At 49.0% G+C, this 25,747-nt stretch overlaps 8 protein-coding genes across 8 annotated transcripts; 3 read left to right on the top strand and 5 right to left on the bottom strand.

Annotated features, from left to right (window-relative positions):
* Nucleotides 1-2,322: 2,322 nt before the first annotated feature.
* Aud_008852 (putative aldo-keto reductase (YakC)) lies at nucleotides 2,323-3,567 on the top strand (the record flags this gene model as incomplete). Its single annotated transcript, XM_043293717.1, has 6 exons — nucleotides 2,323-2,481; nucleotides 2,535-2,613; nucleotides 2,667-2,807; nucleotides 2,855-2,968; nucleotides 3,016-3,210; nucleotides 3,272-3,567. 6 exons carry the CDS (start codon nucleotides 2,323-2,325, stop codon nucleotides 3,565-3,567), a joined length of 984 nt encoding a protein of 327 aa, XP_043149652.1.
* A 1,107-nt stretch (nucleotides 3,568-4,674) lies between these two features.
* Aud_008851 (hemerythrin domain-containing protein) lies at nucleotides 4,675-5,419 on the top strand (the record flags this gene model as incomplete). Its single annotated transcript, XM_043293716.1, has 2 exons — nucleotides 4,675-5,016; nucleotides 5,081-5,419. 2 exons carry the CDS (start codon nucleotides 4,675-4,677, stop codon nucleotides 5,417-5,419), a joined length of 681 nt encoding a protein of 226 aa, XP_043149651.1.
* Nucleotides 5,420-5,572: 153 nt separating this feature from the next.
* Aud_008850 (putative pectin methylesterase) lies at nucleotides 5,573-11,239 on the bottom strand (the record flags this gene model as incomplete). The annotated part of the gene is made up of 2 exons (XM_043293715.1): nucleotides 5,573-11,031; nucleotides 11,089-11,239. The coding sequence occupies 2 exons, from the start codon at nucleotides 11,237-11,239 to the stop codon at nucleotides 5,573-5,575; spliced, it is 5,610 nt and encodes a 1,869-aa protein (XP_043149650.1).
* Nucleotides 11,240-14,112: 2,873 nt separating this feature from the next.
* On the top strand, nucleotides 14,113-14,973 carry Aud_008849 (uncharacterized protein; the record flags this gene model as incomplete). Its single annotated transcript, XM_043293714.1, has 3 exons — nucleotides 14,113-14,239; nucleotides 14,303-14,684; nucleotides 14,739-14,973. 3 exons carry the CDS (start codon nucleotides 14,113-14,115, stop codon nucleotides 14,971-14,973), a joined length of 744 nt encoding a protein of 247 aa, XP_043149649.1.
* A 380-nt stretch (nucleotides 14,974-15,353) lies between these two features.
* Nucleotides 15,354-16,499, bottom strand: Aud_008848 (putative Pfs domain protein; the record flags this gene model as incomplete). The annotated part of the gene is made up of 1 exon (XM_043293713.1): nucleotides 15,354-16,499. The coding sequence occupies one exon, from the start codon at nucleotides 16,497-16,499 to the stop codon at nucleotides 15,354-15,356; it is 1,146 nt and encodes a 381-aa protein (XP_043149648.1).
* Nucleotides 16,500-17,167: 668 nt separating this feature from the next.
* Nucleotides 17,168-17,707, bottom strand: Aud_008847 (uncharacterized protein; the record flags this gene model as incomplete). The annotated part of the gene is made up of 2 exons (XM_043293712.1): nucleotides 17,168-17,178; nucleotides 17,245-17,707. 2 exons carry the CDS (start codon nucleotides 17,705-17,707, stop codon nucleotides 17,168-17,170), a joined length of 474 nt encoding a protein of 157 aa, XP_043149647.1.
* A 984-nt stretch (nucleotides 17,708-18,691) lies between these two features.
* Nucleotides 18,692-21,559, bottom strand: Aud_008846 (putative endoglucanase; the record flags this gene model as incomplete). The annotated part of the gene is made up of 8 exons (XM_043293711.1): nucleotides 18,692-18,702; nucleotides 18,770-20,518; nucleotides 20,570-20,623; nucleotides 20,672-20,788; nucleotides 20,840-20,963; nucleotides 21,015-21,213; nucleotides 21,256-21,400; nucleotides 21,454-21,559. The coding sequence occupies 8 exons, from the start codon at nucleotides 21,557-21,559 to the stop codon at nucleotides 18,692-18,694; spliced, it is 2,505 nt and encodes an 834-aa protein (XP_043149646.1).
* Nucleotides 21,560-22,845: 1,286 nt separating this feature from the next.
* Nucleotides 22,846-24,736, bottom strand: Aud_008845 (MFS transporter; the record flags this gene model as incomplete). Its single annotated transcript, XM_043293710.1, has 4 exons — nucleotides 22,846-23,538; nucleotides 23,597-24,093; nucleotides 24,160-24,346; nucleotides 24,416-24,736. The coding sequence occupies 4 exons, from the start codon at nucleotides 24,734-24,736 to the stop codon at nucleotides 22,846-22,848; spliced, it is 1,698 nt and encodes a 565-aa protein (XP_043149645.1).
* Between the last annotated feature and the right edge of the window lie 1,011 nt (nucleotides 24,737-25,747).

Raw genomic sequence — 25,747 nt, 5'->3', positions numbered from 1 at the left:
GAGAGCCTTATAAAGCCCTGCTCACCAGCGGTCTAAGCGAAATTTGTAACGACATGACCTCATCTTGCGCAAATGTCTCGTTTACAGCAAAAAGGCTGGCCCGACTCCGTAGGCTGAAAAAACAAGGCCGCAATAAAGGAAGCCGCAAGTGATACAGTAGGATTCACCAAGAAGCTGCTCAAAGTCACTGCGCCCGGCAAAGGCACACAGTTCGCGAAGACTATCTAAGAGGGAGCAAATTGTCTCCTCAAGAGTGTAAGGAGTGTGGGTGGGGGACGACTCCCGTATGAGCTGGACCTCGAACGAGCTCGGGTCGCATTCCTCGGGATCACAATGAATATCGAAACACTACTCATGGATCTCCTAGTAGAAAAGGAAGGGCGCTACATGCTTTGGGGCGAGAAGAAATGATATCAAGTGGAATGGAGAGAATGACATTGGTCTCAGCTATCCAGCAAGCTGCGTAACCCTTGTCAAGCGTCAGCGGTACGGGGATAGGAAACGAATATAGGGCGGCGTGGTTTTTTTTGGATCAGTAACACGACTCTATAATACGCCTTACTTCCGTTTAGCAGTATTCGATGCCCAGCAATAAACATAGTGAGAGAAAAGGATAGTACTAACCATGCCTGCGCGCATCCATAGGAAAGGACTTGCATTTGGCTGTATAAGATTATTTTTCTCCAGTTACGTCTTAAGATCGAGCTTCCCCCTCTATTAGGGTTCTAGGACTCTATATGCATTACTTCTATTAAATGTATCAACTCTGCTGGATGGGCGCTTCCTCTATTCATTATTTTTTGAGGAAAGGTCTGAAAAGAGGGTTGGTATCGAGATCAGAAGCTTCCACATGACTAGAGAACTGAAATTAGTTCTAATAGATGGTCTACTAATGAGATTTGCCTTCACTGGCTTAGGAATCTCTCTATTCCTGCTACTACTGGCTGTATAACTAGGAATTACTGTCTCCTAGTTCTTGATAGGCATGGCAGCCATCTCACGCCCTAATCTGGTCACATATGCAGTGAGAATCATATTATTCCTAACTGCATGCCAGCGCATTCTTCCCACAAGCTCCAGCCTTTAGATGTAGGCTGTTTTGCGCCTTTGGAAAAAGTGTACGGGTACTTAGGAAAAAAGAAAATATGCTTAGGAATGAATTATATTTGATAAGCTTAAATTTCTAGAGGCCTTTCTAAAAGCTCATGAGAGTGCTTTTAAAGCAGAGACTATTCAGAATAGCTTGTAGGCGCTGGCCTAGTTCCATTTAATCTAGATAGGGTGCTCAGTTAGTTAAATAATCAACTAAAGACCCCTACACTACCACCTAGTCGCTCCACAATTCAGCGCCTAAAACGCCCTATACTTCTAGGCAGCTAGAGAAGCAGGCATTTGCAGTAAGTTTAGAATGTGTACACAGAGCCTTCATCTTCACTAGAAACGCGATTAGATAAGCCTAAGGGTCGAATTGCATCTTAATGAGCTTATCTTGCACGCGAAGAATTAGACACTTCTAGCCGGAAGCAGCTTTAAAAACGAAAGGGTTCTGCTAGGCAGCTAGCTACTGCAGAGGGATGTACCATTCAAAAAGGCCTAGAGTGATTCCAGTGTGAGAATGAGGTTCATGAAGCTCAGGATACTATCACTATAGATCCAGCGCTTTCTGCAGTCAGATCATGCATATGAGCGCCACCGCACTGCAGTGACTATCATTATCTAGGATACAGGCGAATGCAATGTCCTAGTCGAGTTCTTTATTAGTTTTTATATAGAAATGTAATTGTTTGGTTAATAAAGGCCCCTAAGATCTTGCCCAGAGGTGGAATTGGGAGTGGTGGCGGCGACTCGCTTGTGGTGGCGGCTCGCTTGGGGAATACGTTATCTAATACGTACTTTGAACTTCTATGGAGTAGGTCCAACCAATTCTTGAGTTAAAGTTGTTTTGCCGAAGCCCTCATAATCAAATCTTTTGGCCCCACATAGCCGGAGTCAGCACTTCGGAGTTACGGCTGTATCGGTTTTAAGAGCATAGCTAAGCTCAAACATGTCAGCAATTAGTATCAGATGGCTATCAGCACTCTATAATTTCCCGAACATTAGCAGATGATTGGTCAATTGTATCCATTGTATGATATCACAGCATAGTCTACCTACTCGCAGATCTCTATCCACCGCAATAATGAGCCGTTCGCAACAAGGTATATATTCATGTGTCGCCGCAACCAACATCAAGAGAAAGCGAGTAAATCAAAGTTGTCAATCAACTGTAGCACCTTAAACCATTTCTCTCAAAAAGCAAGCATATTTCTTTCAGGAGCAAAGATGGTCAAAACACTCCCCTTCAGCGATATCCAAGTGCCTTCCCCCGGCTTCGGTGCCATGGGCTTGAGCTTCGGCTTGGGCACCAATCTCTCACTCGAGCAAGCGGAGCCTGTCCTTCTGAAAGCGATTGAACTAGGATGTACCTTCTGGGATACCGCTGTGAGTGTCAGTCCTCCAACTCCAGGACACAATGTCTAACATGTCAAGCAAAGGTCGTCTACCAAGCTGGTGTGAACGAAAAGCTTCTCGGGGATTTCATCCGGAAACACAATGTCCGAGATAAACTTTTCAGTGAGTTATTCTTGTCGTCTGTCTAGTTTGGCATTAGCTAACAGAGCGGTTAGTTGCGTCAAAATGCGGTTTTGACGTCTTTGGCGACGGTTCCGTCACCAATTCCGCTGCTCACATCAAGAAGTATATCGATGGTACCATCGAGCAACTTGGCTTCGCGCCCGACCTCTACTACTTGCACCGAATCGATCCTAGTACGTTATTCCCAGGCTTCAAACCTGTTATATACTAATGAGGTCAGAAACACCACTCGAGGAGTCGATCCCCGCCCTCGATGAAATTCGCAAGACCGGCAAGACCAAGTATATTGGTCTCTCGGAGTGTTCGGCTGCGACACTGCGCAAGGCCAACTCAAGTGAGATTCCCGTTTCTTTGTCGTACTACCTTTCTAACAGGTGGCAGTCGCCAAGATCGATGCCGTGCAAGCGGAGTATTCTGCATTCGAGACCATCCATGAGACTGATGGTCTCATTGACGCATGCAGAGAGCTAGGAGTAGCTTATGTCGCGTACAGCCCTCTAGGACACGGCTGGCTTGTCGACGACTTCCAGTACAAGACTCCTGATGACTTTGCCCCGGATGATTTCCGCCGGAAAAGTACGTTATCCTGACAGAGCTGAATAGACAATATATACATTTGCTAATGTTGATGACCTAGGCCCCAAATTCCAAGGGGAAAACTTCTACAAGAACAAGGCAATCGTGGAAGAGATCCAAAAGCTTGCTGCTCGGAAGAATTGCACGACCAGTCAGATAGCACTGGCCTGGGTCGCAGCGCAGGGCTTCATTGCTATTCCCGGTACGACCAAGGCTAATCGACTAGAGCAGAACTGGGCGTCCAGGGAGATTGATTTGACCGAGGAGGAAAAGCAAGAGATGCGGAGAATCATTGACGTGGCGAAGCCGCATGGGAACAGGTACGGGCCTGAGCATCAGGCCATGGTGGGACATTGATTTCCGGTGAGGTCCAAAAGTGAGAGCATTTCAGCAGTTTTTATAGCTTTGGCATAGAGCAGCAGCTCAGTTACACTTACCTCAGCCAATGTACTGCTGTTATCTCATCTTTGTATATGTTTGAACATCCCTCCGAGTGGTTCTATGTAGCTTTGCGAGCACAGCAACACTGTTCGCTCTATTTGCGTGTTCCAAAGAAGCCTCATAACAGCTGGACTACTTTGGTGCTTCGCAACAGAATACCTTCATCATGAGGTTATCAAGTCTACGCTTGTCTACCTACTAAGAAATCCAATGGAATGTTGCTTGACGCCATTGAATCCATTGGAGTAGATCTCTTGAAGCACAATAGAGGTGTCTACTACTCTTTGTAGAGATGGTGACCTGACAGCGTCAACACCCGAGGCAAAATGAACAGTAGAAATTCAAATTGGAAGCTTGTCGCCTTGGTCGTATGCTCTGAGTCGTTGTACATCCAACAATTGCCTCATTGTGCACGTATGAGACCTCGATCTCGATCTAGATCTCGATAAAGTGGTGCAAATATCTTGATTTTATTCGATTGTTTGCATCACGAGGCGGTCATAGTACCCTGCCGTGCCACCCAGTTGCAGGATACTCGAGTCAGATGACAGGTATTAATAACAGGATAAGCTATGTCAATGACATTGTCAGTTTCCGCAGCTATCACGCATTTTATGTATTGGCATAGCTCATAATTTCGTACTGATTCCAAGGACTCGAGAACAATCCTTGAATCTGTACTCATGGTTTCAAGGAAGTAGTTGGAACATGTAGAAATGTACGTACGTCACTGTGAACACCACAATCTAGATCTGGTGTATCAACGCCAGGATAATTCAAGAAAAGAATGTAACCATATCGACAAGTCTAGAACATGACGTGAACATGACATTTATTTGCATCCATTACTTGGTAATTTTCGCTGCGTGATTGGTCACCCCAAAACTGTGGGGCATGTGGAGATGATCTCCCTTAGGCTACCTGACGAACTATACAACTTGCAACGACCACAAAGTATATAAAAGTACCTTAACAACAGACTCAACCCCTCACCTTAGCACAGCCTGCAACATATCTATAACCATGTTCCCCCGCTGCCTCGCCTCCAGAACACTCACCCTCAGACTATCCTCAGTCACACCCATCACATCCAAACTCATCCAGAACCGCACCTTTGCACTCACCGCGCCCACCATGACTCGCCTCGCAGACGCAATCAAAGACGACCACCGCGAGCTCGAAGAAGCCTACAACAAGATCCTCTCCGCCAAAACCTCCGATGAAAAGACCCGCTGGCAGAACCAGTTCACATGGGAACTCGCCCGCCACTCCATCGGCGAGGAGCTGATCGTCTACCCGCTCATGGAGAAGAACCTCCCTAACGGGAAGGCGATGGCCGATAAGGACCGCAAAGAGCATCAGACTGTATGTCCCCTTTCCCCCCTTCCCTCCCTTCATTTGAGTGAGTGTTGGTGTTAATGAGAAATAGGTCAAAGAACATCTCTACAAATTCCAGGGCCTCTCCGCCGAGGACGCCGAGTTCGAGCCCACGCTTAAGTCCCTCTGGACTAATCTGAGCCAGCACATCAAGGAAGAAGAGGCCGAGGATCTGCCCTCGTTGGAGAAGACGCTGGACCAGGGCGACTCGGAGAACCACACGAAGAAGTTCATGCGCACGAAGAAGTTCATCCCCACGAGGAGCCACCCCAGTGCGCCTGACAAGCCGCCGTTTGAGACTGTGGCGGGGTTGATGGCCGCGCCGATTGATCATCTGGCGGATTTGTTTAGGAAGTTTCCTGAGGAGTCGAAGAGTCAGTTGCCTCCTTGAAATTCTTTATTTTTACGTCAGTAGCTTTGAAGGGCAGCTGGAGTTGTGATGCCGTTTGTTCATGAGTTATATGAATAATGTGTGTATATCTGAATGCAATCTTAACATTAAGTGGACGAGATTAAATAGAGTAATTAAAAGGATAAGGGGAAATTAGTTGGTAGGACAGGCTCCAGCCCCCTTGGACGTTTTAGTCACGGTCTCCGTCTGCGTGATCGTCGTCTTTACCGTTGTTGTCTTCGTACTGGTGGCTCTGGAAGTAACCGTCGCCGAAGGGGTAAGACTATATGTTGTCGTCTTCACAATCGTGCTTGTAGGAGTGGCGAGCGTGACCGTCGAATGGATCGTCGAGACGGTCGACTTGATCAAGGTGAGCGTGCTCCGAGGAAGCGAGACGGTCGATTCGATTGTCATTGTCTTGAGGCTGGTGACGGTCTGAGTTGCACCAACCACTGTGGTAGTTGATGTCTTGGTCGCGAGCGAGGTAACAGTCACAGTGCCGGTAGAGGCCCTGAGGGTGGTAGTCTTTCCGATGGTTGAGATACTGGTTTGCGTGACATAGCTGGTTACCGCTGGGATGGTGCTGGTCGTGCCCTTGGTCACGGTTGACAGGACGGTAATGGTGCTAGTTGAGGCTGGGATCGTCGTCGTCTTGCCGGTTGTCTTCGTGGTGACCACAGTGACAATATCGGTTGACGCAGGGAGCTTAACCGTGGATGTCTTAACAATTGTGGTGAGGGTGGTGTAGTCGGTGACAGTCGCAGCGGCAGCAGCTCGAGGGATTACACTCCGCTTTATCTTTGCAGCGGGAACACAGTCAATCGTAGTCGTGGTGGTCTTGGCCTTCGAGATCGTGGAGGTGACGCTAACGGTGCTGGTGGTAGCTTTGGCCGTGATAGTGGTGGTGCCGCCCGTACCCGTAGTGACGGCGACAGTCGAAGTTACCTTGACTGTTCCTGGTGTCAATGTTGTGATAGCAGTCGTTGTGGCCACTGCAGTTGTTGTGGTTGTTACTGCTTTGGCTGTCACCGTGGTGGTCGTGGCAGAGGTCAATGTGCTCTTGACAGTGACAGTAGACGGCGCCTGGGTAATTGTTGCAATGATTGTGGTAGTTTCCTTTAGCGTGCTCGTACTCGTGCTCGGAGCCGGTGTGATAGTGAGGCCGACATCACTGGTAATGACAACTATCTTCGTGCTCGTCACCGTTGGCTGGGAGACAATCACCGTGTCCGTTATGGTAGTCTTCTGCGTCGTTGTCTTGAAAGACTCGGCTGCAGTCAGAGTTGTACCCACATCTTCCGTCACAGTATATTTGGCCGTAGAAGTCTTATCCACAGAGGTCAGAGTCGTGTACACAGTCTCCTGATTCGTCACGGTCATTGTAGTTGTCACGGTCGAGACTGTAACGACGACACTCGGAGTCGGCGTAGCTGAGCTCACAGCCGCACTTGTGGTGATCGAAATTCCAGGGACGAATGGAGTTCCACTGACATGGGTGAAATCAATCCAAGATGTAATGGCGAAGAAACGTGAGAGCTGGAACTGAGAAACGCTGCTGTCATCCAGCTGAGTTGCAAACGAGGCACGCCGAGCAGTCGACGCTCCAGGTCCATAGTTGCCATACTCTCCGAATACCACCCCATCGGTGTTTGGAGTACTCGACGACCACCGCTCCCATCCAGCAGCGGTCACACCCGAGTCCAGGTATGAATCCACGTACGCCACCCGAGCGAAAGAATTCCATGGCCTGCCGAGAGAGATATCGGACATTGTCCCGGCACCCGTAGAGGGTACGATGGTACACTGGTCGAAGACGAACCCAGCGGCAGTAGTATTCGTGGAGCGCTTATCGGCCGTCAGATTGATGCCATCTTTGTTAGGCGCAATGTTTGACTTGAGGAAGTACCCGGCTCCCGATCCCCAGATCATATCGATATTTCCCTCGATGTAGCTGTTGCTAGCGAAGAAATATCCATTAATCAAGAGCGCATCCTGGTTTCCCTTCACCTGGCAGCCATAAAGAGCAGCATACTTGCTTGACTTGACCGCGAAACCAAGGGATGCATAGTCCTTAGCTGTGCCGAAATTGTTGACGAAGTTGATGTTGATAGCCTGGAAGTAGTTACCGGTGGCATAAACAGTGGCACTATCCGAGTTGGACTGGTCGGCCTGGGTATCGACACCAGCATTGTACTGGATAGTAACCTGGTTGCTGTTGTAGTCGAAGGTCGAGGTTGAGTAGCCGATGAAGATCGTGGTCCCGGAACGATTTAGCACAAGCTGCTCCTCGTAGAGACCCGGGTAGATGAATACTGTGGGTGTCGCTTTACTGGAGGTAGGCAGGGCATTGAGCGCACTCTGGATAGTGTCGTAAGTAGTCATATTTTCAATCGCCGTCTTGGACACGATGTACGCTCCAGCCGGAGGGACAGTCCCGTCATACGCTGTTGGCGTAGCAGTAGGAGTAGCGGTCGCTGTAGCCGTAGTGGTTGGGGTCCCAGTTGGAATGGTAACAGAGTCCCAGTATGTCAGATCAATCCAGTCAGTCGGCCCCATGACTGTTTCAAGTGTATAAGTGTCCGAGGGAAGTAGAGTACAATTGCCAAAAGCCTGTCGAGCAGCCACATTATTCTCCCAACTACCCGGGCCAGAATTGTTGAACTCAGCGAACGTGACATGGTCCGTACGGGGGTCGGTGGTACTCCAGATCTTCCATCCCGAGGGCTGGATGATATCACTCAAGTACGAATTCTTGACGACCACCAGGGCATACGCGGAATACGGACGACCGAGATACACGCTCCGGGTGAGATCGACTGTTGCACCGGGAGCGGCTTCAAATGTGCACTCGTCGAATATGTATCCACCGACAGCAGAAGAAGACACTCGACTTTGCGCCGTAATGGCAGATTTGGCTCGTTTGGCGCCGATGGTGCATCCCTTGAAATACGCCTTGGAGTATCCCCAGATGAAATCTATTGCACCCTCGATATAGCACGATTCGTAGTACTGATATCCGGCCGTACTGCCCGTCAAGAGGGTATCTTGCCAACCGATAAAGCTACAGCCATAGAAGCCAATTTGTGAGCCATAAATCGATGCGGCGAGAGTCACATAGGACGACTGCGATCCATCCAAATTATCGCTGTTGATTATGTTGATATTGTAGAGCGCAATCTTGTTGCTGGCGGTGGACAGAGTGGCCGTCTCGGCATCAGAGTGACCCGTTGGCAGAGGAGACACAGACAGGCCTCGAGCAAAAGTGATAATAACTTGGTTCGTGATGTAGGTCTCGCCAGGGTTGCCAGACTGATAACCAATGATTTGAACGGGCCCATTCCGGTTGATCGACGGGACCTGCTCGGTGTAGGTTCCGGGATACATGAAGATGACCTGGGTCGAAGCATCGTTGGGTAGAGCAGCCAATGCAGCCGTCAAGTTGCTGTAGGAACCGTTCACGGTGCCACCTTGAGAGACAATGATCGCGCCCGCTGGGGGAGCGGTTCCGCTGGTTGGATGTCCCCATGTTGCAGTCGCGGTGGAGGAGGGAGTAGCAGTACTGGTCGGAGTGGGAGCGGTCGTGTTTGTACTCGTGGATGGTCCGGTAAGACTATAGGAAGGAACATAATTATACGCTGTCATGTCCAACCAGGCCGTATTCCCAATCCAGGACGAGAGTGTGTACGCGCTGGCAGCATCTGCGGTCAGGTTGGTTGCAAATGACGCACGGTTGGACGACCATGCTCCAGGACCCGAGTTGTTGTACTCTCCAAAGGTGACGTGGTCAGTTTGAGGTGCGCTGGTAGACCAAATGCTCCATCCGGCGCTGTTGATGTGCTTATCTAGGTAGGAGTTCATATACACGGCAATACTATATTGAGAGTAAGGCCTGCCGAGGTATGTTTGACCAAAGGTGGCATGATAGGTGTTGGTGTAGGTCACATAGCAACTGTCAAACACATACCCCCCAGCGGCAGTGGAAGAGGCACGACTCTGGGCGGCGATACACGCGCCGGGAGTATTTGATGCAATGTAGCACTGATGAAAATAGGCAGTCGAGAAACCCCAGATGTAATCGACCGAGCCCTCGATGTAGCAATTCGAGAATACTTGCGTACCTTTGTTAGCCAAGAGCGTATCTTGGTAACCGATGAAGGAACAACCGTATGCTGCCATGTTCGAACCGTAAAAATCTGCAGCTAAGGCAGCGGTGTTACTGGTCTGCGGGTACGTATTAACAAAGTTGATGTTGTACAGCGCGAGACCAGAGCCGTCCGTCTTCTTTGCATAAATAACCGGAGTGTTTTCATTCTGACCAGCACTGGTCAGGACACCGTAAGAAAACTGGATAGTAACCATGTTTTGGGTGTAATCATTCTCAAAGGATGTTTCACCACGAAGAGTAACCTTGCCTGCGCGCGTGATAGAGATCTGCTCGGTATAGGTTCCCGCCTTGATGTAGATTGTGTATGCCTGGCCATCATTAGGCAGAGCTGCGATCGCGTGACTGACATTGGCATACTGGCCAGCAGTGGGATTCTGAGAGACAACCAGGGTGGAGGACGGCATGGCTGCGGTAGACGTCACAGAAGCCATGCTGGAAGATGTCAAAGCCGCAGTCGATGTGGCAACGGTAGCCGAGGTCGGTACGGCTGTGGATGCACTTTGAATCACGTCCGAGTTTGCAATCTCTGCCAGGACATCCGCGTATACCCAGTTGGTAGACGAAGAGGCAAATTGAGGATATACGCCGGCAAATACCTTGTTTATTGAAAAGCGGGCCAGGTCCGACGCACTCAGCAGAGACATATACTGCGAGCGCGAGGCCTGATTGCTGGAGTAAGATCCCGCTCCTGTAGTCCCATATTCACCGTAGAAATTGAGAGAGTTCTGAGTGGCCGAGTCGACATGCACGCCCGTAGCAGCGATCAGACCCGCGAGGTATGTGTTCCGGAAGACGACGACTGATCCCCCGCCGTTGTTTGCTGCTGCCAAGTAGACGTTCGTGTTACTCGTGCTAGTCTTTTGCCGGACAGAACAAGAATCGAAGACGACGGTCGAGTTGTACAAGGTGCCTCCAGATGTGTAGCCCTTGTTGTAAACAAGAAGAGCGCTGGAACTAACAGGTACGATCGTAGTGTTGTAGATGTACAGACTGGGATAGCTGTATATTACCTTGTCCAGGGCCTCTATATAGCTGTTGACAATAATCCCAAGTCCCAGATTGGCGGTGATACCTAAGCTTCCCGCAGACACAAACTGGCATTGGTAAAATGCATTCTTGGATCCGCGGATGGTGGCCGCCCCATAGCTGCCCGTCGCAGTGTTGACGAAGTTGATGTTGCTGAATGTGATACCGAGGACGTTGACAGAAATGATGAGAGGACTGACAGCAGAGATGGTGACTTGATTTTGCGCATAGTCATTTTGATTGGCAGTCTCACCAATGATGGTGACCGAGGGTGTGGCAGAGACGGTGACCGCTTGGGTATAGGTTCCTGCTTTTACAGTGACAGTAGGAATCCCTTGTTGCTGAGCATACGCGATGGCATCGCCGATTGCAGTAAACTGCCCGGAGCTATCGGTAGCAACAATTACCACTGAAGAGGAGGCTAGATGGAACAGGAGAGTCAATCCTGCTGTTCCTTAGAGTGAAACAGTCCACGTACTCGGAGATGAGAGGGCTGTAGGCGATGCAGTCGAAGACGCGGCGGCAGTGACTGCAGCAGATGTCGAGGCCACAGTCGAGACAACGGTCACGCTTTGGGCAACTGCTAGGCTGGTTAAGCCAGTCAGGCCCCAGGCGTCCCAGAAACGCATTTTGGCACAACTGGACAGACCGAATTTTCAGGTCCTTGTCTTCGTAGAAAATATTCTGTCCCAGAGACGGCAGTGTTGAGTTGGCCAAAGCGCTTGCTCAAAGGGAAAGACACCCTCCGGGCACAATGAAGGATATGTTACTCCTATATATCCCAGCGCAAATAGAGATTACGCCTTTATCTCCGCCATCTCTGTTATCGACCTAGGGAAAAATACGATGTAGGGCAAGACCTCCGGGGCCGAGGAACGAAAATTCACCGACCCTTGGAACTATCGACGCCTGCTTCGTCCATCATAGTTCGGGAAAATACAAGCGACGCATTAGACCTAAAGTCTAAGAGTAATCGAAGAATCGTCTACTGGATTGTACCTTGCGCACGATATCGCCATCAAGTACTGCATAGTCTGGCGCGATCTAGACTGTAGCCCGGCTCAAGGAAATAGGTCCCAGCACGGCATTTTTCCAGTGGCTCGGTGTACTTCCAGCTGAACCAGAGAGCGAGAAACACAGTGGTCCGTGTCGGTTTCCATCAAGATCTCAGGTGCAATGAATACCCGGGAGCTGCCGACCACGTGGCACCCATATTTTCAGTTCGCGAAGCAGTCTGGATCACTCAACAGACTGCTTGATTGGCATTTTGATGCTGAAAAGATAGATATTTTCCGTCAATCACGATGAGCGCCTTCTCAACTCAAGGAGTGCAAGGTGAGCTTAGCCCAATACTAGTCCAGAAGAAGCAGTTCTCCCGATGATCACGGAGCTGAAGTTTTCGAGCCAATCATCAGTCGTATCGCCAGGAGGGAATGGAGCCAAGTAAGGTACGGTAGTTATTAGGATCTGTCAAGGCCGTGTATCATTATTCTTCTACTCCGTAGTGTTGTTGTCGGCTGGCTTTGTTGTTATCGCCCTGGAGTGGAGTCGTCCGAAAACCTTTCGCCTCTCAGTCAAATGGCAGCATCGACTTTCGTCTTTGGTTCGATCCGAATGCCAAAATTTAGACTCGGAGATTTTGAGCAATGTCAACTGGTCATATCTTGCAGTATAATCTGTGAGACAAAAGAGCTTGACTCCTACTGGGAAATATTGCTGGTGGAAATTCTAAAAAAAATATTGAGGGAATAGAGTTGTGGTCAAATGTCCTCTGCCGCTCTTTAACGTGCAGTGTGACTTTCTCGTGGTCAGCGCGCAATCTGCTTAGAATTCGGGAGAGAATGTTGACATTTATTTTCTATCCAGTTGTATGGCCCCAGAGATTCAAGATCTTGAATCTGAGAGATCGGTTTGCAGATCAGCGCTGATCAAGATCTGCAAAGGTCGCTCCGCACCCTCAATCCTCTCATGGCTAGACTACTACGAGGATGCAGATGATCATATCGTGACATGTTTAGAGAGATGTGAAAACCCCAAGTCAATACACAAAGATTTTAGACCCAATATTAACGGGATGGCTCGTCTGTCGGCAACTTGCCCTACGGTTATGCCAGGACAAGTGCAGATATATGGCTCTGCTTGTGGATATATATTAACACGGTTCACCAGAATGACTAATTGCTGCCAAGTGTTCTCTGTTCAGGTTGACCCTTCCACCCAAAAGAGTACAGGCGAAATTTTGGCATATGTCAAGAATTATGTTCCTCCTATTGTAGCCGTGTATGTTTCGTGGTTCTGCTATGTTGTCACATGAATGCTCCTTAATGTGCTAGGGCTCTTGCCTACTGGAGAACAATTTTCTGATCCCAAGGCAGTACACTATCTGCATTTTCTCTACTGATTAAAAACGGATGCGCATGCCACTGGGGACCAATAAGGCTGTTTGTTGCTGCTTCGTGGCCTATGGAACCCCTGCTAGGGAGTAAAGTGGGGTTCGTGAATGACTCGCCAACGTCGGTAAAACGCACAGCCGTCCTCAAAATCGATTCTTAACAATCACCATCCTTTTACTGGTCGCCCTTTGGGCTTTGGTTCAAACGTTTTTGCCTCACAGATAGACCGTCCTTCGCAATCTATTATTCTCGAGTTAGATTGCTGTTCAATTTGACCTGCCAATTACTTTTTAAGAGCCGAGGAAAGGAGTTGGATTGTCTGGCAAATCACCATCGAACGATATATTGGGCTCCCCACACGATCTTACTTCCTAAGAAAATAGTTCAGAATCCCTAGAATAGTAACCAATCATGCCTCAGATAGCTCTGGTTGCGGTCCAACTATCATTACTGGCGTCGGCGAAATCCACACTGTCAAATTCCCCTCTACGACCCTTCTGAACCAGGGCAGCTACTTCGACTGAGGCTCGCAGAATCAACAAGTCTACCCATATACCGAAAGACATGTAAACAGATGATATAGACCACTACGGAAAATTCGTCGAATTGCGCATTTCTTGTGGTTGATGAAATTGAATAATGATGAGGCGCAGCCGAGGCTGACCCTGTCTGAGTTTGGAACATATGCATGCTAGACACATGCTAACAATCATTATTAATCCATGTTCAGTTACTTTGTACAACAAACGATTCTATTGATAATGAAACACGGAGGACCTCATTGGACGTAAGAGCTATTGTCCAATTGGGTGTTATGGCATGTCGGGGAATTATCTCGGCCGGCCGGCGCCCAGACACACTGAGTTTAAAGCGACAGGGATTAGCTAACGGTCGTCTGGGTTATACTATATCGAGAAATCTGTCCTTCTAATCCCTGTTGATTCTGTGTATGTCCCGCCTATGTTGGACTCCATACTGCACCCGAGGTCGGCAGGGATGTCAGACGAGGGGCGGAGACGTTATTAAACCCCCCCTGTGCCTCACAGCAGCTGTTTTCATTTCTCTAGATTTTTTCTAGTCACAGAGGTAGATACTACAATATCATCAAAATGGGTGACGCAGACGCTCTTCCGGATTATGTCCTTGACCCCAACGCCGTCTTGAACGACAAAGACGCTGCCTGGCGACATGGCGCACCCCCAGATTACTCCAAAACAAGGGCATTCTACGAAGAAAGTACGCAAACCCCCAAGCTTCAACTCATGGATCCCTATAAAAGACTAACCATACTCTCTCCAGCAAAACAAATGACCCACGCGGCAGGCAGCCTCCCTGATCTCGTCTCCAACCTCGTCAAGAACTGGGAGATCGAAGCATCCTTCAAGACCTCACTCGACGACTGGCGCACAATCGACCACAGCAAATATACGTTCTCGCTGAACGGCGGACCGCCGCAGACAGGCGACCATATGCTCCGCGTGGGCACCTACAACGCCCTACTTACGTCCAGCTCGTACTATGATCCCGAGCATAATGATTTCTCGACGAGTCACAAGGCGTTTAAGCGGATGATGCCGACCTTTGCGTGGGAGGTCTTGGAGGTGTATAGCGGGCCTCCGGTTGTGATCTTCAAGTGGAGGCATTGGGGTTACATGGCGAATGATTATGTTGGGTATAACAAGTATGCATCTACATTCCTGGTTAAATGGCCGGAAGATACTAATCCACGTTCTAGTCGAGGAGAAAAGGTCACAGTCAAAGCGCATGGTGGTCTGATTGATATCCAAGGCATCGTCATTGCCAAGGTCAACAGTTCGCTGCAGCTGGAAAAGATTGACGTTTGGTTTGACCCTATGGATATGTTCCGCCAGATTGCGCGCGAGGAGAAAGTTGAGGGTGAGAGCAAGGCTGCAGTGGATGCAGCTGGGGCCGCTGCAGGCTGTCCAGTTATGGGTCATGGAAGCACATAATATACTCCTCTTACTACTGAATAGCGAATAGCACATTCATACTCGTGATTCTCGGGCGAAATTGAATCAGAAACAACTTGAAGTCATGCTTAACCACATCATCCTTAGAGCGTACAACATGTGATTTGCATATATATATCATCTCGGAGACTGTTTGTGGAAGGGATGAAACAATATATACCATTATGTACATTCAGATTACTGCATTTAACGCATCATCCAAGAACATCATTCTAAGAAGAGCTGCACTACACCAGCAAAAACATTAATACCTAGCTGTCATAATGAGCGCCCCCAATGCCAGAAACGAGCACCAGACTAATGCTGAATACACCAAACGCAATCGAATAATCTTTCCCCCATCTAGGGGCTAGGAAAGGTCAGAAAGCGTTGTACGCCTCCAAGATTGCCTTCGCGCATGATGCTGCACTCGCAGAAGCATACGCCGGCCATGGATCTGTGCCATAACCATCGCCATAATCTCCGACACCTGTGATCACCATTGTGGGAAGCCCCCTCCATACCCCGACTCCTGCCCATTCAAATCCAATGACATCTTCTTCAGCAGCTATCTGATCACGCCTCTCGGCGGACCTCAAGATTGTGTCCCCAGATGCAAGCCATCCAAAATGGACGTTTGGTTTGAAATACTCGATCGCAGGTATATTTGACCATGGCCATGCTTCTACGCGAGGCTCCGCAACTAGGGAGCAGCTCGTTGGCTGCCATTCAGCGACAAGCATAGGGGTCTTGTTCCTAACCTTCGAATAGCAGATATAAGGGCATCGATCCAACCCAGAACGCCCGAGTGAACAGCACTGAGGGAAGAGTTTGTTTTCGTCTGCGCTGAGGTAATTGGTCGCTTCAAGGTCACCGAGAGTAGTTTGGAGATAGTTCAGATGCTGCGACATATGTTCTCTCGTCACATCGATAGACTGCCGCTGACGAAGTCTATTCAGGAGCCCGGCGATGTGGCCTGTGGGTGGAGGAAAATCGAACATGGGCCCTGATTTGCGCAGGAAGATGTCTCCGGGTAGGAGTTTGCCCAAGTCATATTCTATTATTCCTTCGCTAACTAGGACATCGCCGAGACGTATCTTCTGTCCATCCTTTGTGCACGGGATTCCACAGCCAGTGCTAACGACAAGACACAGGCGGATTTGCGGAAAACTAATGGAGAGCCAGAAGGATGTCTTCGCTGCAAATACCTTGCCGTATTTGGAGATCTGCGTAAGAATCACGCTGTGCTTGCCGATTCGCCCAGCTACGTAGGAGTTTGTGTCCGAGGGGTGGATGCCCGAAATATCACCGACAATACCGTAGTCGTCGTCGAACAGAGCCTTAATCGCCCTGACCTCTCGCTTGGAAGCACATATAATGGCGACGTCGAAATCGTTTGTGGAATCAGGACATCGGTTGGCAGTGGCTGTCTTTAGGGAAAATAGATTAATAAGACTACAAGTGAGGTAGATCTGAAAAGCAATGCTGAGCAGTTCAGATACCAGATCGTTCCCACTGGGTACCATGGCTCTTCTACGGGTTCAAAAAATATAGACAAACACCGGCTCAAGAATTGCAAATTATACTTCGTGTCATCCTTTAAATTTAGGCTTCTCTGGGACGCAGACTGGGGTATAATTGTTGTCATATTGCGTTAAGCGCCATAGCAGGGTGCTCTGCCGAACAGCATCCTCGTTCGCTACAATCATATGTAAAAATGAGGCGACATTCTCATTCTCGACTATTTGACTGAGTAAGAGCAGCAGGCAAATCAAAGAGATCGTGACGGTGTCAAATTATCGGAGATATCACACCGGAGAACACATCGACTCTTAACCTAAAACAACTCGGCGGTTAAGAAGCGACAAACCACACCACAGCCCAAACAAATCCAAGGTGTGAAAACTCAATAAAAATAGCATGAGGCCTAGAATCCCGTTGCATGATTTTGCTGGTAATGGTTATGACGTCTGGCAGTTTTTTATCGGGAACCTCACCCGACAATTTGACTGGTTCGGCAATCTTCTTCACATGTATTGGATTATCACAGATAACTTTGCCTACTAGAGAGATGGCCAAGGTTACCTTTTAGAGCGTCACTTATATCCCTGACAGGAATTTCACAACAACTGCAAGGGACGATGAGTGCACATGTAGCGCTGTTGTGCTTGGATTAACCGCCTTTGTGTTTCACCTATTGTAGACCTGCAGTGAAGTCAGTATACCATTTGTAGGTCGGTGTCCAAATTCTAAGGGACAGATTAAGCTTACACTGAGAGTAATACGCATTCTGGTAAGTGCACTTCCATCCGCTCGGGCATTCAGTTGGCCCAGTGTATCCGGTACCACCACACTGTCCATATGGTGTACTAGTCCCTGTAGATGTTGGCGATGTCGTAGTCATGGATGTACTAGTAGTACTGCTCGACTCCAGCTGACGCCTTTCATCCGGCGTTTTGACTATGGCAAGAAAGGTTTCCATACGATGGCATGGCCGGCCTTGGATGTTCTGAGGCCCGTCTTTGTGCACGCATGCGCTGGGAAGCAAAGTCCCAGTATCCCACTGAACGAGACGATCGCTAACAAGGACATCCCCTAAAAAAGTGTCCCGCCCATCGTTGCCGTATGGGACGCCACCGCAGACACCGACAACCAATGCCAGCTGGATCTGGGGGTAACTCAGTTTCAAGTGCAGCGTTGTAGTCATCGCCTTGCACTTCCCGTTCCCTGCCATATAGACGAGAACTATATAGTGGTTGCCGATTCTCCCGTTCCTGTAAATAATTTCATAGGATGGGTGTTGGCCGAAGCTGTTGTCATTCACGTAAAACTCATCGAAGACGGTTTCTACTGCGTCTGATTCAACTCGAAGTGCACAGAGAATCGCGATTCGGAACTGGTCGCGACTCATCGGTCCAGGGATCTCGCTCATCACACTTTCGTATTTCTAACTGACATAAAAGGATAAGGACAGCAAGATTATCATCATCCGAAAGGTACGGAACTACAACGAGGTCTTTAGTATGTTGAAGCAAAACAAGACTTACCAAACGCGTTTAAAAAAACTTCTATTACTGCATGGTGTTGCTCACCTTATAGTGTCTATGTATTCATTAATCGAGTTTGATCCAAAGCCTATAACTTGAGTGAGTAATAGGGCTAAATGTTTGTGGAACCCCAAATGTCAAGCATTGCTCATACGCGCTTCAAGGACTGGAGGACCTTGCAGAGATTGATTTAAATGGATACCAACTGGATGATGAGAAATTGATTGGCTTGGAGTTTGTTGATATACGGCGATTATTTTTGGAGGCATTTTGTACAAAATGGCGAACATAGTAAGAGGGTTAGCCTGTTACTGTAACCCACAAATAGTTAGGTAGCAGACAATGTGCTACAAAGGTGTCTCCTTCACTCTCATATAGGGACTCATCAGCCAATGAGACAGAATCAAATGCGAGAGCCTAGCTAAGCATAGGCCACTCACAAACAACATGCCGCTGCTGGGATGCTCACCTAGTTATGAGTATGCCGCCTTTACGGTGGGCGGACGAAGCTGTCTTATACTTAAAGGCGTCACCCAAGTACCCTTATAAACAATACGTTAAGGAAAGAGGTCCACCGTGTTATTTAATGACTAGATACAAATAACGACTACAATTCATGCCAGACGATACAGCCCCTCCCTTTTAATAATTCGCCTTGGAGGGTTCAACCGTTATTGTAGGCCTGATATTCTGTCAGCATCCTGTCCGAAGATTGTTCTATTCCATAGAGGTATAATTTCAGAACTTACATTGGGAGTAATATGCATTCTGATAAGTGCACGTCCATCCGCTCGGGCAGACAGTTGGCCCGGTATATCCGGTACCACCACACTGTCCGTACGGTGAACTAGTTCCTGTAGAGGTTGCTGATGTCGTAGTCTTGGATGTACTAGTAGTCGTCGTCGACGCCTTGGTGGTCGTGGTCAGCGTCGTTGAAGAAGTCGTGGTACCAGATGTCTTTGTGCTCGTCGAGGTGGTCTTGGTCGTAGTCGCCGTAGCTGTTGGAGACGGGAGACTTCCACTCGGCTGACCATAGAAGATACCCCTTCCATTCGTGCCCACGAACACACGTCCATAATTTGACATGTCCCCATTGACCACATTAGCAGACACAGCGCCGAAGCCATGCGTAGAATCGGAAATCATCTGCCAATTCGTGCCCATGTCCTCAGTCTTGAAGAGTGCCGCCGTACCGTCAACAGTGAAGAAGCCGTAGATGACGGCGTAAGAGCCTGTCGACGAGGCCTTGCCGAGACCGAAGCTCCAGCCTGCCGTGCACCCACCGCCGATCTTGGTGAAGCTCTTGCCGTAGTCTGTCGAGTGCCAGAGACCTGTATCGGTAGTAGCCCAGACATCGCCGGCAATAGAGGGATGAGCGCGAATGGCGTTTACGGCGGTGCTGGAGCCAAGGGCTGCAGTCTTGGTGAACGAGGTGGCGCTGTTGGTGGAAACGTAAAAGGAGCCGGCTGATCCGCCGTAGAAGACGGTGTTGTTGGACTTGTCAGACGCAATGGCTGCACCGGAGGGTAGAGAAGAGACAGCACTGAATGTGCTGCTATACTTCGACACCATGGCCCCATTGGAGTTCATGAGCAGGACGGTATCGGCGTCCGCGGAGAGAGCAACCTGCCCGGTAGGTGTGGTGGAAGAGGCTGCGTAGTTTGCCGACCAGGTCTTGCCAAAGTCCGTAGAGATAGCAACGGTAGGATTCGTGTCGCTGGCTCCGGAGCGAACAATGTTGGATGGTTTGTTACCAGCGTAATCAATGCCGTTGGTAGTGCCGTATGTTGGGTTATGGAAGGATTGAGCCGGTGCCTTGCCGAGATCTGAATGGTAGAATCCTCCAACGTCGCCAACAGCAGACAACAGTGGTGGTCCTCCTGGAGGAGCAATGAGTCCAAGAACAGCCGTCTCTTCAATTCCGACAGCGAGAGATTTCAATGTGATATTATGCACAGAGTCCCACTTCTGAAGGTCATGGCCACCATAGATCGTTTCGCCGGTACCGTACAACCAGTGGTTGGAATCGAATGGGTCAATGGCGAGAGCCTCGACCATCCAGCCGACACGAACGGGAAACTGAGCTGTTGAGGTGGCGTCTTGCAGCCAGGGGGCATTAGAGATATCGTAGCTATAGTAGTAGTTCAGGTTAGGATATCCGTTCCAGGCCCAGATGGGGGACCACGTCGCTCCGGAATCCACACTCCTGAAGATCAGCTCATCCGGCCACCAACAATTCAATGCAGCTACCATCAACGTCCCAGGGACTTGCAGGTCAACAGCTAAACCGCCATAGCCATAGTACGTGCTCGCCATGGGTGTAGGGCTGATGTCTGTCCACACTTTGCTGGTAATGTTATACTTGTGTACCGTTCCATTGGTGCCATCATACGGACCAGCTCCGTTGGAATAGGAGATGTAAAGAGTCTTCTCAGCTGGTGACAGCACGCCTTTATGAGGCAGAAAGCCGTATTGTGGCTCTCCGGTAACCCAGGACCCTAGCTTTCAGTTAACGGAGATGTCAGATCGAATAGATGCAAAGAACCTACATGTCGATCCGGCGTCTTCAGACACAAACACTGATTTACCAGCGTCCGCAACCCCTAGAAAGGATTAGACATAGTTCGAGATTCCCTAATATCAAAGCATACCAACAAAAATGCGTGGAGTGGGAGAGCCCTTTGATCCAGACGTAGAATCAAACGTCACCCACGCAATGCCAACGGGGTCGGACGTATATGTAGAACTGGTATCCTGGAAATATGTTCCTATTTCCGTTCAGCTCCTCGTCAAATGGAGTCATCGGTATTATGCCTTACCAGTCCAGATAAAAGAAGTGACATTGGACCAGGTCGCTCCGTAATCAGTGCTCTTCCAGAGGCCATGGCCACTCCTCGCTCCAAAGTAGAGGACGTTGTTTTTATTCGGGTCTACAGCAAGACGCTACATGGTCTTAGCCGGGGAAACAAGCAACGCAGAATGTAAGTTACTCACCTCGCCCATACCACGACCAGGCATGTTTCCCCCTACTTTGAACGGCAGCTTTGTCTCTGACCAAGTATTACCCTTATCGGTCGAGCGCAGAATTGAGCCAACGTTCGGGTCCCATTCGTTCGTGTACATGCCCACCGCCAGGTACAAGCGATTGGTATCAATAGGATCTGTAGCGAGTGCATCAACACCCCAGTCATGCCTAAATCGTCAGTACATTTCATTTATAGATCAGATTTCATACCAGTTACTGTTGCCCACAGAGTCCTGTAGAGGGGTCCATGTGTCGTCAGAGTTAAGACGGTATGCCCCTCCAATATCAGTACGAGCGTACGCTACTCCCTTGGCTGATGGATTGAAAACAATTCCTGGAACGAAGCCTCCCCCTCCTGGATATCGCCGTCAGCGATAAGATCAACCAGGCGGTGTACAGTATACTTGCCCCCTGTAACCACATTTTGCCAAGTGTAAGCTTGTGTTGCGGCTGCGTGGGCTGCATCAAACAAGAGGCCCGCAGCCAGCAAGACCACGCTTAGAGTATGTATCATCTTGGCACTGGGAGCTGAGAAGCCCTCATAACTTGAGTGGCCAGAAAGAGCGGTTCATGGGACTTTAAGTACGTCTCATCCACACGGAACTGTCTCCGCTGCTGTCCAATCCGATTCTAAAGCAATATATCCTCTCCAGGTCAGAGTGCAGGTGTGCCTGCCGATGGTACATCTGCATTTGCGACGATATGCATTCAGCTCAATTCAGAGGACTCTGAGAAGGTTCACCACGGTCCCGGTCCGCGCCTATTGGACATGGGCGCTATCTGTTAGGCTTTCTGCACACCCAGATCGAAAATAGACCATGTGATGGCTTCAGGAGCGGGTTAGCAGGTCATCTCGGCGCAAGCGGCCGAACAACCGTGGACTTTCAGGAACAAAATGCATTGCTGAAATTGAATAGGGACGGATTCATCACGGATGCCCTTCCGATGCATGTCAACCCTGCGATGCACCCCATACTTTACTTGCAGAATTGTGACTATGTGGAGTCCGGCAAATGTCCACATAATCCGCGTGGACACTGGCAAGTCTGTGTCTTAATTCTGCTCGGTAGATTTCCGGTGGGATTATAGGTCCTTGAATGGTCATCTGCACCGTGAGGATAAGCCATCTTGTGGTTGTGGCGCCGAGTGCAGGCTGCTATTCCGAAGTGGTCGAAGTGCGATTGGAGGAAGAAACAAATTAATGGAGGAGTGTACCTCAGAACAAGGGGTATATCAATTTGCCGATGCGGGGAATTGCGGAGAGGTATATTAGTCCTGTAGCGTGACGATACTGCAGAATGAAATCTGATAATTCCGCATTGAGACAGGGGACCCTTGTGAAAGTGCATTCAGCATTGTATCTAGAAGTGGATCTTTGTTTGCCAAAGATATTAAAGACATTTTATGGAGAATCACTAGGCATCGTCTTCAAACACATACTGCGGAGATGTGGAGCAAAAAAACTGGGGTATTCCTGATGCATTCGGACTCCGGCCCGCAATGCCTATACTTAGTTTGTCTCAACGTTACTAAGCTAAGGAGAAGATAAATAGGCATTATGTCAATTTCATCCGCCGGACTATATGCAAAAACATGGCTATCGAACGTGTCTTAGCCGCATCCCCCACAGGATCCTACACCCCACTTAACGCTTGACCTAAGGCTTTTTCCTCGATGTCAAGCATGTCCTAGTATATGCAGGTCAGTTAGAAGAAGAAACAGAGGCACCAGGGGTAATGGTCATATATTCTCCCTTCCTCCAATCCCATCCCCCGGATCTTTCTACATATATCGTCCTCACTAGTTACCATGCTGGGCATATTTGCTCCTCATCCGGATGCGCTCCCCGTATATGTACAGTAAGAAAGGATATGGCGCGAATAGCACGGTCAAGCAACCTAGCAATGTACAAGCCCAACCAACACCGAGATTATGGAACATTTGTGTCGCAAATAGGGGGAAGCCGCCGCCGAAAGTCGATCGTAAGAAGTCGTTTCCGGCAAGGACCGAGGCTGCATATTTAGGATACGCCTGTGCCTCATAGCAGAAAATGCCATTAAAGATAAGGTATCCCCCAAAGGAAAACAGCATGGAAGCGATAATAGGCACAATCCAATGGACGCTAGCAAAGTTTCCAGTCCATCCAAACCAGAAAAGGGATATTGGGAGACAGATCGCCCCAAAGCATGCTGGAGGGAGGTGTTCCTCCGGTGAAAGGTGGCCGTCTGGGTTGATGTGTTTGGATTGCCAGCGATATTTCCAATAGAAGTAGGCTGGAAGGGCAATGAATACTGCCCCTATCATGATACCCAGGAATGCCAGGCCGGTTTCTCCTGGATTAAACCGATGTTTTTCTTCAAAGACAATCGGAAAGGCTTCGAACCAGATATACAGAATTCCGTAGATAAGAGCGATATAGAGGTTCATCAGAAGGACAATAGGTTCGAGGAAGCAAAGCGCAAATGGACGGACCAGCGCCTCAAAGAGGACATCCTATTTCCATCTGTCAGTTATCACATGCTAGCAAAAAGGGGTTTGCACGCAGGCTTACCCTGGGAGCCACTTGAGCAATCTCAATCTCAGCCTCGGATGCATATCTCTGATCGCCTTTGATTCGGCGAATACGGCGCGCTCGGCGACTGAGAATGTTGGGGGCAAATGTCTCGGGCAGAAAGAAGAAGAGAAGAACAAGAGCAAAGCCGGATATCCAAAGCAGCTCCCAGATAGTCCACGTCCACCCCTTGGCGGAGGCGGCAAACCCTCCCACGAGAGGGCCCAGCACGGGAGCGGCAATGGCGAAGCTTGCCCATATCGCAATCATATAGTCGCGAATTCTGGGGTCCCACATATCCCCAATCGAGGCTCCCCCTGTCGCGAGGACCGGCGAGCCCATGAAGCCAGTTATGAATCGAAATGCTAGAAGCATCCCAATGTTCTTCGCGTAGATAACACCGAACTGAAAGAAAACAAAGACTACTAGTGTTGCAACATATACCGGACTTCGTCCCACTGCGGGGAGCTCTGATATCGGTGCCCAGATCATGGGCCCTGATGATATTCAATTAGTATCGGCTAAGGTCGATGCTGAATCATTTTGGAAGCAATGCAGCTCACCCAGTCCATATCCGAGCACAAATAGTGTTAAACCAAGGATTCCAACCTCTTTACTGACACCAAACTGCTGAGCCACACCCGGGATTCCGGGTGTGTAGATAGCGGATCCAATATAGATAGAAAATGTAAGAAGGCAGATAAGTAAGGTGACTAAGACCTTTTTGCGGATACTCCAATTTTGTGGATTCTACGAATATCAGCCAAATATCCAACCTTATCGGCCAGAAAAATCGTCAAGCATTCTTAATGGTCCTACCTCACTATCACCGGCGTCACTCCAGCCGATTACCTCTGGTGAACCATCCTGTATCCCACGCCATGGACCTGCCAAAACACTTTTCAGAGGGGGCCTTCGCCGTCCGCGGCGGCGAGAGGCTTGCGACACGACCGTGTACAAGGCATGCAGCTCGTAAAACTCTTCGCTACCAGGCGTCATGGATTCTTCCTGAGAGGCCTCGGGCCTTCCTAGGTATTTCCGCCAAGTAACATCATCGATTTCTTCCGGGTACAGGAAAAGCCTGTAGCCGCTAAAGAAACGAACTAACTTGCCGAATGCTGAGTCGCGGATCGTCTCCATTATAACATTTATCCTGGAGGCTACTTTGTCAAAATGACCAAACCAGTTAGTTAAATGCAGCTATTTCAATCCCTGAAGAAGTTATTCCTTCAAGTAAAGTACAAACGTCAGGTTATTATGAATATCTAATAACAAAACAAAATAAATGGTCACGCCACGTGGTTTATATCTCGCTGCTGAAAGGTTTCCCCTAATAAAGCAATGTCACATGTTGCCAAAAACACGCAAACAACGTCTGACTCTACTGAGACGGTGGTGGTGACTTATGAGGTAAAATCGGAGTTCTCTCCTGTGCTACGGTGTAACTGAGAACACACAGTGTTTCGTCATCTATGGCAAGAGAATTCCACTGCACTAAAGGTGACCAGGTGCTCTCATCCTGGTCTTTCTTTGCCCTGAGCAGCGCAGTAAAACAAATTTTCCGTTCTCGCAATATGTCGGGGTCCTTTGATGTTCCCTGTGAGATTGGTATGTTAATTGGTCTAGATAGGTCGGCTTGTGTTCTTTCCTCGGTAGACAGTACGGATGACATCAAGACTTCCATAAAGCTTCCGTCTCTGGTGCGCTGCGCACATCTTAAAATAAAGTTTAGCGGCCAGCGGTTGATCATCTTTAAGGATAGTGGGGTACGCCGAAGTCTTTACAATGCTCCACGCATCACTAACCCTGGACCCGACGTACTCGAAAGTTTCATTCCAATACCAGTCAGTGGTGTGACCATTTCCGTCCGTGGTCAGGTGAAAATGCAGGTATTATCTGGAACTAAACATTAGTAAGCAAGGAACTCTCCAAGCTTCTCTCCTCGTTACTCAGATGAGTAGAGCTCACCAAGCCTGCCACCATCCGCTTCCGCGTAATGTGTTGGACCGGTCACAATATAATAATATATTTATAGCGACTATACGCTTTATATTTCAGCAAAAAAGGCACATGACGGAATCCCTCGCTGGCAGCTCTCCAGTATGCAAGGCTGCATGCCACTAGGTACCAAGCGACGGAATGAATAAAGTG

This window comes from Aspergillus udagawae (genome assembly GCF_001078395.1).
Source record: "Aspergillus udagawae IFM 46973 DNA, scaffold_7, whole genome shotgun sequence".
Lineage (NCBI taxonomy): Eukaryota > Fungi > Ascomycota > Eurotiomycetes > Eurotiales > Aspergillaceae > Aspergillus > Aspergillus udagawae.
This window is presented reverse-complemented; position numbering and strand designations above follow the sequence as displayed.